The sequence below is a fragment of the Herpailurus yagouaroundi genome, unplaced genomic scaffold (genome assembly GCF_014898765.1).
Source record: "Herpailurus yagouaroundi ecotype Mexico unplaced genomic scaffold, PumYag 28, whole genome shotgun sequence".
In the NCBI taxonomy this organism is placed as follows: domain Eukaryota; kingdom Metazoa; phylum Chordata; class Mammalia; order Carnivora; family Felidae; genus Herpailurus; species Herpailurus yagouaroundi.
This window is the reverse complement of record NW_024412376.1, coordinates 85,258,219-85,271,580: the sequence shown is the minus strand read 5'-3', so window position 1 is coordinate 85,271,580 and position 13,362 is coordinate 85,258,219. Positions and strand designations below refer to the sequence as shown.

At 39.4% G+C, this 13,362-nt stretch overlaps 1 protein-coding gene across 3 annotated transcripts in view; it reads right to left on the bottom strand.

Moving 5' to 3' along the window:
- The window catches only part of EIF4E (eukaryotic translation initiation factor 4E), a 51,017-nt gene extending 39,859 nt beyond the window's left edge, over positions 1-11,158 (bottom strand). The window contains exons 1-2 of one of the 3 annotated variants that reach the window (XM_040477860.1): positions 11,140-11,158; positions 10,125-10,171 (exon numbers count right to left, since the gene is read on the bottom strand). In XM_040477860.1, coding sequence (XP_040333794.1) covers positions 10,125-10,142 — 18 coding nt within the window. In that variant the 5' untranslated portion in view covers positions 10,143-10,171; positions 11,140-11,158. Of the gene's footprint in view, positions 1-9,438; positions 9,511-10,124; positions 10,366-11,139 lie in introns of those variants that run through there. The other 2 variants (XM_040477852.1, XM_040477844.1) reach the window with 2 other exon arrangements.
- Positions 11,159-13,362: the final 2,204 nt, after the last annotated feature.

The following is a 13,362-nucleotide window of genomic DNA, read 5'->3' as shown; positions in this document are numbered from 1 at the left end:
CAGGATTTAAACTGGAAAAAAAAAAAAAAAAAAAGTCAGAGAACCAGGCTAGGAGATCCAATATCTGAATGAATAACTGTTTCAAAGAGAAACTGGGAAGAGGAGAATCACAAATAAATTTGAAGTGATGGACAGGAGGTGCCACATTAAAAAAGTACAATGCGTACCTAGCACAATGGATGAAAACACTCATACTAATAAAGCATGTCATTGTGAAATGGGGACAAAAAAAAAAAGTAGGGGAAATGGTCACACACACACACGTACAAAACAAAAGAAAAAAGAAAAAAAAGTAGTCATCAGAATAATTTCTGACTTAACAGTCACAACAGATGACCTGGAATGACTAAAATTCTGAAGAAAAGAATTCTACATACACCCAAACTACAGACATGATATTGCTTAGTATGCAAGGTCTCAAAAATCTTTCTCATGTATCTTTTCTCAAAAAATTAGTGGAGATTTGATCTACCAAAATGAAATAAGAATCCAAATAAGACAACAAGGAACATGGCAAATGGAGAGGCACACCAAGGAAGTCAGATGAGAGGAGTCATGAGCATAGTCAAAGACAGGTGTGCACCAGATATAGAGAGCAACATCCAGATTGGAGCAATGCAATTCAGGCTACATTCTTCATTTGATGGCTATAATGATAAAAATGCTTATTACTCTACCCTTAAAAAAAACAACAAACAAAACACTGACTGCCATGGTTTGTCTGGCCCAGACTTTTATCTATACTTAACTCACCTTAACCATGTGTTAACAAAGCTCCTTTTCCCTCCTTTGTGCACTGCTCCTTAGAACAGCTACAAATTTCACACCAGGAGTTCACCTTTAATCTACTTTTAAAACAACATACAACCACTCTCCTGAGAGTTCTCTGCCTGGCCCACTGGTTTCCCCAAGAGAGGCTTTTGTAGAGATTCCAGGAAGCTGAAGCCATCATAAAGACATGATGATGCCTTAGGTGATGAGTATATAGGTCTTCAGTTTATTACTCTAAAACTTATACGGATGTGTATCTTTTGTTTTCTACAAATAAACCGTTCACAAATAGAAAGGGAGGGTAGCTCTAAAAATATATATATATAGCCCAAATATAGTCACAAACTGTTTTATCTAACCAGTTTTGTTTTTTTTAATGTTCATTTATTTTTGAGACAGAAAGGCAAAGCAAGAGCGGCGGGGAGGGGCAGAGAGGGAGGGAGACACAGAATCCGAAGCAGGCTCCAAGCTATGAGCTGTTAGCACAGACACAGGGCTTGAACCCACACACCGTTGAGATCATGACCTGAGCAGAAGTCAAACACTCTACTGATTGAGCCATCCAGGCACCCCTAACCAGTAGAGTTTTTAAAATTTCAATTTATTGCCAAAACATTTACCTTGCAACTATACTACCTCATGCATGGAAATGATACAGATAAAAGGCTACTCACCACGGACTGTTGGAAATTTCACAAATTGCTGGAAACAACCCAAATATTGATCAATAAAGAAATAACTATGTTTAAGACCAAATTATGCAACACACACCATCAGAAAAAAACAGTGAAACCTTTATGTGCTGATATACAACACTCTAAAACACCAGTTATTAAGTGAAAAACATAATGTGCCAGAATAGCGTATATAGTTGACTACTGTTATTTAAAAAATATATATGTACATCCTGTTTACTTACATACACACACACACACACACACACACACACACACACACACACACACAAAAATCTCTATGGAAAGTTAGGAAATGACAATGCTGGCTGCCTCTAAAGGTGATTCACCTGGATGGGATCAACTAGAGAAAACAGACTTCATCATATACTCTTTTGTACAAAATGTGAATTTTGAACATAAAGTACTGTCTACTCACACACATTTTTTTAAACAGCAAAAAAAGGCTACGGGACAATTTTAATTATCTATACAAGAGCAAATAATTGCCTTTGAAAGTTTAAATACAGACAGAAGTTTCCCTAGGATAAAATTAAATAATTCCTTTAACCAAACTAGTCATATCCAGTTGAACCTTACAAAGTTAAGCCAATTACAATATGCATATGTGTATGTATACATCAGGTGTATCTAGACTAGAGCTATACTGTCCAATTTGGTAGCCACTAGCTATATATGAAATTAAATTTCAAGTAATTAAAATTACATTTAAAGTTGAATGAAGTTTAAAATTCATTTCCTTGGTTTAGGGGTGTCTGGGTGGCTCAGTAGGTCAAGCGTCTAATTGCTTTTGGCTCAGGTCATGATCTCACAGTTCATGGAATCTAGCCCACATCGGGCTCTACGCTGACAGTGCATAGCCTGCTTGGGATGCTCTTCCCCACCCTCTCTCTGCACCTCCCCTGGCTCATGCTATCTCTCGCTCTCTCTCAATAAACATTTAAAAAATAACAACATAAAATTCACTTCCTTGGTTGAATTAGTCACATTTCAAGTGCTCAATAGGCATGTGGGGCTAGTGGCTACCGTACTGAACAGCTCAGAGAGAGAGAACATTTCCACCATCACGGAAAGTTCTCTTGGACAGCCCATATCTAGAAGAATCCTCAAAAAATAAAAACTGATTGGGGCCCGTGGGGGGCTGGGTCGGTTGTGTCCGACTTCAGCTCAGGTCTTGATCTCATGGTTTGTGAGTTTGAGCCCTACGTCGGGCTCTGTGCTGATAGCTCAGAGCCTGGAGCCTGCTTCGGATTCTGTGTATGTGCGTGTCTCTCTTTCTCTGCCCCTCCCCCACTTGTGCTCAGTCTCTCTCTCTCTCTCTCTCTCAAAAATAAATAAAATGTAAAAAAAAAAAAAATTAAGTTAAAAAAATAAATAAAATAAAAACCGACCAACAGTGTGAATGCTTTGGGAAGGGAAACTAGGTGGCTGGAGAATATAGGTAGAACATAGGTTTTCTGCAATAAAAAAGACAGGACTTAGCCTGTGCCAGGCATCATCCTTAATGTTTCATTTTAACTCACTTAATCCTTACTGTAATTCAATATAATCAGTTTCCCCTATAATTCTACATATTTTCTTTAAGGCATTTAAAAACATTATTCTGACAATGAGGTCATAGGCTTCACTGCTAAAGGGACCCATCTGAATTTTGGACCATGAGCATATATTACTAATTCAAGAAAAAAGTTATAAAAAAATAAAACTAAATGCAATTATCTATAAACCAACATCCAAAAGAGATTTTACAATCCTAAATGTTATTTAAAAATACAATGTACCAATTCAAATGAAAAACAAAACAAAACCACATTACTCCATGCCATAACCCATGAATCATCTGGTACATCGTTTCAAAAACAGGATTTTATATTTATTTGTGCATAAGGATGATCTATGCAGCTATTTTATGCTTAAGGTAAGAGTTTTACTGAAGGTAAAGAGTTGGGACTTTCTAGTCTTGGTTGAATTTGTTTCTTTTTTTGAACAGGAAAGTAATAGAGCTTGGGGCCAGGACCTGGGTTTGAGTTCAAGTTCCCTCACTTAGGAACTATGTGACCTTGGCAGAAAAACAAACAAATATTACTTGAAATATGAATTTCCCACCTATTATTTATCCCAAAATATTGAGAGCATTAGGGAAAAAACTACAAGAAAAAGATGTACATTTCATCTTTCCATTAAAATATCAAATTTTCTTCCCTTAGTTAATAGTTGGAAGTTATCGGACTTTGTGGCTGCATAAGGTGCTGCCCTAAGATGACCATGTAAAACCTCACAAAAATTCTTCACAGCAATACTAACATTAATTCACATAAATATAAAAATCTTATTGACTGTCACTATAATAAGAGCACAGAAAGATTATACTTAATTTCTGTATAGCACTTTACAGTAACCAGTTTAAAATAGCTAAAAACATGCAAATACATGTTTTAACTCTAACAATTACTGCAGGGGCACCTGGGTGGCTCAATTGATGGAGTGTCCGTCTGTCCGACTCTGGATTTTGGCTCAGGTCCTGATCTCAAGGTTGTGAGATAAAGTCCCCAACCCACATTCAGTGTGGAGCCTGTTTGAGAGTCTCCCCCCCCCCCCATACCTCCCCTGCTCTCTTTAAAAAAAAAATTAAAACAGGGGCACCTGGGTGGCTCAGTAGATTAAGCATCAGACTTGGGCTTGGGTCATGATCTCTCAGTCCGTGAGTTTGAGCCCCACATCGGGCTCTGCACTGATAGCTCAGAGCCTGGAGCCTGCTTTGGATTCTCTCTCTCTTTGTCCCTCTCCCCATTCAAAAATGAATAAACATTTAAAAAAAAAACTGTTTTGGGGCACCTGGGTGGCTCAGTCACCAAGCGGCCAACTTTGGCTCAGGTCATGATCTTGCGGTCCGTGAGTTCGAGCCCTGCGCTGGGCTCTGTGCTGACAGCTCAGAGCCTGGAGCCTGTTTCCGATTCTGTGTCTCCCTCTCTCTGACCCTCCCCCGTTCATGCTCTGTCTCTCTCTGTCTCAAAAATAAATAAACGTTAAAAAAAATAAATAAATAATATACTTTTTAATAAAATGAAGCCTTTAACAATTACTGCAAAGCCATGAGTTTCAGAGAAATCTTATGGTCTTCCTACTACCTTACTCAAACAATTTAGCTTTTAAGACTAGCAACATACACTCAAAGTTTTTCAAAACAACCGCTTAACTCTTGGCCAGACCATTCACCAAAATTACTAACAGTACAAAAGTAGTTAAGAGTAAATTCCATATTCACAAATTTTTAAAAACTTACTAATACTGTTTTCACTAGCAAAATATTTTAACTGGCAAATCATTTGAATTGACAAGGTCCAGAAATCAAATGAAAAGGGGGAGGAGGGAAATGTCCATTTGCTTTCTTCAGAAATCTATCCAAAATGTTCTGGACCAGTTACTAAAATATAACCTTATGTATAACTACTTGTTTAGTCCTTGCATTCAGAAACCACAGTGCTATTTCCTTATGATTCTGTACTTCGGTCATCAGTTACCAAACACTGCACAAAAGGGCCTAAAATATCCGCACATCTTCTTTTACAGCTGCAGCAAAATATCTAGTAAGTTTCTCAAATTAATTTTCCCAGGTCAAATAAGGAAAACACATAACACGGAGAGACAGTGTCATGGTTAAGAATGCATACTCTGGAATCCGGCTGCTTTAGTTTGAACTCCACCCCACCATTTATTAGCTGTGTGATCTTCACCAAGTTAGTCACACAAAGTTACCTAATCTCTTTGTGCCTTGGTTTCCTCATCTGAATTAAGAATAATATCTACCTCATAGGGTTGCTGTAGGATTAAATGAATTAATATATGCAAAGCACATAGTATGGTGCCTGATATATATTAGTGCTGTATGTTAGCTATTATTAAGAAATTAAAATCTGCCTACATTAAAATCACACAAATAGGTTGTGTTTATAGGTCATTTTTATGGTCAGTTGCTTAGAACTCTAAATCCGTATCCCTGGAAATTCAACGTTAGTCACATTTGTCCTAATTCCACAGAAATTTACTGAACAATGTGACTAAATTACAGCTTCCCACTGTTTCTATGGAATAATGTATCAAACATTCCAACTGGGAAAAAAAAAAAACTTATTTTCCAACCACATTCCCACGTACCTGAAAGTCAAAAGTGATCCCTCCTTTTTTCTCCAAATAGAACTTTTGAAGGAACACTAGTGATTTTTACGATAGAGATAGGAGTAGGAAGAGTATCTGAGGGTTGTAGATCATAAGCTTTGCATTTCTTGCTATTGGCCAAGGATTGCTAATCAAAAGGGAGCTATGTGAATTTCTTAGCACAGAAAGAAAAAGGTGAGTATATACATTATGCATGGATACACTTGCATGCAACACATTCATGGAATATTAACTTTATCCAGTTCTTCATAACTGACATTATGAACTTGACACAACTTCATAACCTCTGAATACTGCATTTGAAAATCAAAATCATTGGAAGATATCTTCGTATTCCCATTCTTTCAACTAGACTTAGAAATCCCAGTCAAGGTCACACATATTAAAATTAGACTACAACCCATGCTCATTTCCATTTCTCCAGAAAGCCTCTATTACAAAGATGGAAAAACTCACAGGTACCAGAAGGGCTAGGAAATTTCCAGTAGTAGTAGCAAAGAACGAAAAGTAGAAATTACCATTGCTAGAACAACCACTTCACAAGGTCCTTGTTACATCCAGGTACTTGTACATTCTTTACCTTAGTTAAACTACATATCTTTAAATTTTGCCTAGAATTTGCTGTCCAAATTGGATTAGGCTTACCTAATTCATTTAACATTGTATTCTCTGCAACTTCAGTGTATAGACTATGTCTGCCTTCTAAACTGGATTTCTCTAAGTCAAATAATTATGCACAGTATTAATTCAAAGTGTAAAATAAAGTGAAATTTGAAATATAAACAGAACCAAATTTATTTGGTTCATGAATGAACTTTGATACATGCAGTGGGTTTTTTGATTAATGCAAAAATATGTATGGGGGGGTACCTGGGCAGCTCAGTTGGTTAAGTGACCAACTTTGGCTCAGGTCATAATTCATGAGCTCAAGCCCCACATGGGGCTCTGTCTGCACTGAGGGCCTGGAACCTGCTTCTGTCTCTTCTCTCGGCCCCTCCCTTACAATCAAGCACTCTCTCAAAAATGAACATTTTTAAAAAGCATATTAATTTGCAAGGTCTGCTTGTCAATCAGTCTCTGATTAACCAAAAACACTGAATTATATACAACATATTTGTCAATACATGTGTAAGCCTTATTTACTTTTAATAAACTCTTCGCAGTACAATACATGTTTCTGAAGGATAAAAATGGAAACATTGGATTAGCTGTTCAAGTTAATTCCACTAATGAAATTAATGTAGTTTTAAAAATCTAAAAAATGTAAAAACCATATAAAACTATATACCCTTTCAACTAAAACAAAAACAAAACAAAACAACCTCTTACCTTAAAAAGAACTACAAGTCAAAAAACAGCCCAATAATTAAGAATGCGGAATGAAGATAAAGCTACAAAGAAACATGACCCACTGGAAGCAAAATGGCCCGGGGAAATTGCTTGCCATGTTCATGACTAATATTGAGTCTAATTTTGACCTAGTCACAATTCAAGTGCCAACAGAATAACAGGAATGCACTATTGATCCCAACGTTCAAAATTTTGCCATATTACCTGTAAAGAGGTAAAATGCTTCCATTAATTTGCCCTATCAAGCTTCTCAACAAATTTAATATTTGTAAGCTACATCTTAATGTAAAAGATCTCCTACACACACTTGAGTAAAATCAAGTAATAGCAAATTGAAAAATGACTGATATTTTGTGTTAATTTCCACAGATAAAAATTCCCCAAATGCCTATGAAAGGTGGGACAACCAAGAAAAGCCCATAGCTCTTTAAGTGCTTATGATTATGCCCAAATGAAAAGCAATAAGGAAACTCACAAGCTAGTTAAAGTAGCAGTGAACAAATACGGTTTCTGGAGGCTTCAGCAGGAATACCTCAATCGTAATCGATACTAATAGGCTGCTTTAAAAAAAAAAAAAAAACACCCACTATTCAAAATTGTCAAAGAATTCTAAGAGACTAACCTGTGAAAAGGGTGCGTTAGAAGTACTAAAAATGTGGGGTGCCTGGGTAGCTCAGTCGGTTAAGCAACTGACTTCAACTCAGGTCATGATCTCGCGGTTTGTGGGTTCAAGCTCGGCGTTGGTCTCTGTTCTGACAGCTCAGAGCCTGGAGCTTACTTCAGATTCTGTGTCTCCCTCTCTCTGCCCCTCCCCCCCCCCATGGTCTCTTTCTCAAAAATAAACATTAAAAAATTTTTTTTAACAAAAATAAAGTACTAAAAATTTGCCATTCTCACTGAAAATGAATATATCAGTCTACTTTACAAACATCCTCAAACTACTACTGGCTTTCTCCACTTTTCACACACTTTAGGTTTTTAGGTTCCCTACTCCCCAAATTTAAATGCAGTATCTAAATTTCCCTGGGTCAGCACCAGAATGAATACTATACTGTTATCATTGACCACATCACTGGGAATTAAGTTCCTTAAGAGTTTACACTGAACAAGGTATAGAATCACATTTTGTATAACTCCGTATCCTAAAGAACATTTGGTATAACCTCCTAAACATAACAGAGGCTATAAATATTTACTGACTCAAAATAGTCCTTCAACACTCTGTAGTTCTGTGCTGTTGAAACAAAACTGCATAGCTCTGCAAAATCCAAAAGACTGAAATGTTACTGATAAACTTCATAGAATACATTATTTAACAGCTCAGATATGTTAGCCTTGTTCCTATTATCAGCTGTAATGTTTTTTAATGATGCTACTACCGTGGGTAGGAAAGCAGATCCAGTAAAAAGCGAATATGGAAACTTGTTAAAAGGGAGTATTTTCATATTCATCCTATACCTTTATTTGGAACATGAATGTTCCAAAGTCAGTTAACTGTATCAGAAAATTAAGAGACAGTTTTGCAGCCAACCTAATTTTCAGAAACATAAATGAAAACTGGTACCAATAAAAAACAAGTAATCAAACAGAAGAACTGTCTTAAATTCTGGCAACAAGCTAAGGATAGTTTACATCAATGTAATGAAAAATAAGTCTTTTTGTATTCTATAAGCCTTTCCATGGCTAATTTTTGACCTAGCTATGAAAGTCTGTAAAAAGTCAAAGCAAACTGGTAAGTCATTATCAAAAATCACAAACTACCATTAAAGATACACACAAATATCTGGCAACCAAGGTCTAGAACTGGTTCGAGTGTCACAAGTCTTCTAGTTGTTAAAATACTCCATATTATGCCTCTAAAACAATTTCACTTAGATGTGACATTCCTAAAACAGCAACCCAGGCCTGTAAATGGGCCAGTGCCGGCAAACCAAACTACGACAAAGATATCCTCTCTCCTTTGGGCGGTAACTACCAAAGTACTGGGATCGGCTTGCTTCAACTAAGTTTAAGATGGTGCCTAAACTGAAAGGAAAGCCGGTAGAACGGGTAAAAAAAAAAAAAAAAAAAAAAAAAGTATGGAAAACCAATTTTTAAAGTTAAGTTCCTATTTCCAATAAACTGTGCCTTAGAAATCTTTCAGACGACAAAAGCTCGTAAGGACAGACGGATCAAGACCCATCCGCATTCTTGGAGACGTGCGCAGAGCGAAAAGGATGAATGAATGGAAGACAGGCGCGTGTGAAACGCAGCAGGTCCGGCCGGCAACTAGACCAGCAGCAGCGATCAGTAGGCCTCGCTCCTCCCCCTTCCCTCCTCCATGACAGCCCAGTATCAAGCATGGAGGGGAGAGGACAATGTGATCCCCGTTTCTCACCACCACCACCCTTCATCCTACTCTGAGAGCTTTACCGCGCTACACGAGGTTCTCCTTCCCGCCCCAAACCTTTCTCGCCTCCCCAGCCGCCAACCCCGGCAACTCTTGAGCGCGCTGGAGTAACATGCGCTTGCCCCTCTCGGCTCCCCTCGGCGAGGTCGAAGCTTCTCCGCGCGTGCGGCGGCACCACTCCCGCCCAACCCACCCTTTGGCAACGCGCGCCCACCGGCTCCCTGGCCCACCGGTCTAAGGAAGACCCGCGCACGTCTGGCACCCGAACCCCCAGGCTGGAGCTCGGGAGGGAAAGAGGGAGGGAAATTCTACTCCGGGGCTCCCTTTCCATCTCATTCCAGGCCGTCTTGCCGCCCACCCTCCCTGCGGATCCCGGCCCCGCTCGGAGCCAGTCCTGCACGCTTCTATCCCGAAGACACAAGCCCCACACACCTAGCCCAGGGCACCGATCACCCTCCACCCTTGTAGACCACCTCGCAGCTTCACAGGAGGCGCCGTGCCGCCCCTCCCCCACCTCTCTCCCCCAGCTCTTGGGCCCCCACCAGAACGTGTGCGCTACACGCCGCCGCGGCCAGCCGCCGGGGCGCCCCCAGTTGCCCGCGGAGAGGTCAGACCCAAGAAGAGGGGGAGGGGGCAGCAAGAGGCAGCGTGCGCGCCGGGAACGCCGTCCCGCGGGGTCCCCTAGTCCGAAGGGAGACGGAGCGCGGGGACCGGTGGGGGTGGGGGCCAAAGGCAATACTCACCGGTTCCACAGTCGCCATCTTAGATCGATCTGATCGCACAACCGCTCCTGAAGGGGGGGTGAGAAGAAAAAAATGAGATTCAAACCGGATTGGCCGGCTACTGTTCACGTGACCGACGTGTCCGTTTGGCCCTGGCGGCGCCTGCGCAAGACTGCGGCTGCGTGGGTAACAAGAGGCTTCTGGGAAGTGGAGTCTCTCTCGCTCACTCACTCTCCGTCTCTTTTTTTTAAGGGAAAAGAAGTTTTTAAAAAAAAAAAAGGACTTGTCACGTGGTTGGTGAGATGGGTGCGCGGTTCTTGGCTGCGGACCCTAGCGAGTCGGTGCGTGGTTTTTAGTCCTGTGCTCTTCCGCCTGGATAGGTGCTGTAGCGTTTACTGCCAGACATTGCTGCCGTGCCCTTTGTTGCCCTGTCCTCCTATTTTCCCCGGAAAGTTGGGAACTGCAGGCTCAGCGCGCACAATGAGGTTTCATCTGCTTAGTTGAGGTCCTAGGACAAGTTGTCTGTTTATTTAAATTTTGTTTAACTTCCCACCATTTTCTCTTGCTTTCCGAAAGAGGCGGCGATGGAGAGTCGTTGTTTAAAGCAATCCACCCTCCCCCGTCCCCCGGCTCTGCTAACGCTGGTGGTCACTCATTGCCATCACTGCGAAAGGGGGTGGCAGAACCGTCCACAGTTCCCAGTTGCCACAGGTTGGGGGAGGGGGAGTGCACCCGACAGCTTTTCCTGTCCTAAATCCTGAGATTAAGAGCACAGGGCTAAATCTTGAGTAGAAGTAAAAATTATTTGAAAGTTCTGTCTTCTCAGTTCCACTATTCTGCTTTAACGTGAACGGAAATAGCCTAAGTCCAGGTGCCAGCCAGGGAAGCCACTCCGGGCCCCGCTGACTAAGCCCTGGACTGACCGTCAGAAGTTAGGTCGGTCAACTATGACTCTTAACGTTGACTCATTCTCCTTAGGCAAGTGATTCAGTGCCTGGCATTTTCATTTATGAACCACAGATGATAATACACTTACTTCACAAGGGTGTGCTGTGGTAATGATTGTAACCAGCTTTGAAAATGCATCCGACTCTGTAAGCACTTAATAATAAGCAACCTCGTGCCTCTCCCCTAATGTTTTTTAAAACAATATTTAACATTTTTCTTTTGTTTACTTTGTCGTATTATCGTGTACAACAATGACATTTTAAAGTTTCAAGACAACTTTTTTCTTTATTACTGTAGCTACCTACAACAGAAGCTTTAATGCTCAGGAAAATATCACTATATTCACAACAATCATTGGCAATTAGAAATTTATCCCCACATTGGCATCCTACATTTCCTTTCCCTCTGTGACACTACGCTGTTATTTCTTAAGACAGTGTTATTCTGCAGTCTTGATGTTAATAAAATAGAGATAAATCTAGTAGAGCACTACTATAAAGTTCTAGTTAGGAAGACATATCATTACTATCTTCCATACTTCTTAAGAATGTTAATACTAAAATATCAGTATAAGTAGGCTGCCTGTGCCTGCCCGCTTATTGTGTTGCTGATGTCCAGACCTGTGTCATACCTATTATTGAGTACATAATGGTTGCTTGAGTTGACTAACACATAATTGAGACTGTATAAGAACTCAAAACCATTGCCTGTTCATATGTTTTGGTTTCCCTGGATGTCAGAGGTGATTAATGAAAGCTTTTTTCCAGTCAGCTTAGTTCTAGTAGGCTTAAAAGTAGATGGAATTCTAAAACAAACAAAACAAAACAAAAACAGGGTAAATGAATTTCTACTTACAAAGACGATCTACTGCTAAACTATCCAAAGTAATTACAGTTGATCTCAGTGTATCTTCTTGTAGTGTCTGGTTATCTTCTTTGAGGAGATAACATGTATTTTCACAGTGTTGCTAGAAAACAGCAAAGACTTAAGGAAATTTCAGTCCCCATATGGGACTGAAATCCAGTGATGTTCTTAAAACCTTTTTTAATGATAGCTTCTGTTTTATTAACTTTTCTCTTGATTAAAAAACTACCCACTTTTGTCAGTCAACCTAATACTTCTATAATACTTGTATATGCTTCTATTCTTTATAGCTTAATTTCTCTCCTTTTTGTATACACTTGGTTGCATGTGTTTTTATGGCACATTGATGGGTCTCCACCTCATACATCTCCATTAGATTCTGATTTGGTGGTTAAGTTTTTATCCATGTGTTTATGTGGTTTTGTTTTTTCCAGCTTGAAATATGCGGAGAAGAAATGTTATACTTTATTTTTCTGTTAATCTACAGAAAATTCCATTTGTCATCTTACTGCCATATTCATGCTTATTCTTAATTTTTTTTTTCAACGTTTATTCATTTTGGGGACAGAGAGAGACAGAGCATGAACGGGGGAGGGGCAGAGAGAGAGGGAGACACAGAATCGGAAACAGGCTCCAGGCTCTGAGCCATCAGCCCAGAGCCTGAACGCGGGGCTCGAACTCACGGACTGCGAGATCGTGACCTGGCTGATGTCGGACGCTTAACCGACTGCGCCACCCAGGCGCCCCATATTCATGCTTATTCTTAAGGAAAAGGGCAATAAAAAGATATATGAAATGGGATATGGTATTGAAATATATTCTACTTCATTTAGTTAGTTAATATATAACTAATGGTTCAGTATAGTATCATGGTAATTATTATTTGTAAGCCTGGGATGATTGGTTATCATTTAGCATGTATAGTCATGATCTTTTCCCTACATAATATATTTCTCAAGCTGGCATATTACTACTAGCCTTTATAGATTTAACTCATGGTAAAAGATTTTAAATAATTTGATAGAACACATAGGTTGTTTTTATCATTTATTTACCTCTTTGTCATTGTAATTTTCAGTTTCTAGATAACCAGAGTCATTGTTTTGCTGGGCATTGTTCAACTATGGTTCAAACCCATCACATCTGTTACAATCAATCCCTCAAAAATATTATTGCTGCACTCTCTAGGATTTTTTTCTAAAAGACTTGGAATTTTAGGTAATCTGTTCTTATTAGGTGCCTTTTTTTAGTCTTTCTTAGTCTCTGATCAATATTAAGCAACCATTTTTCTTAAAATGAGTAGATCTTCAGAAGATGAAAGAAGATATGAAATTGCATAATAAATGATCCTTAATATTACAGGGTTGGCTATTTATTAGCTTTAGATATAATCTAAAGCAACCTTTAATTAACATTAACAGTGAGTTTTTTTTTTTTTAACCTTGTT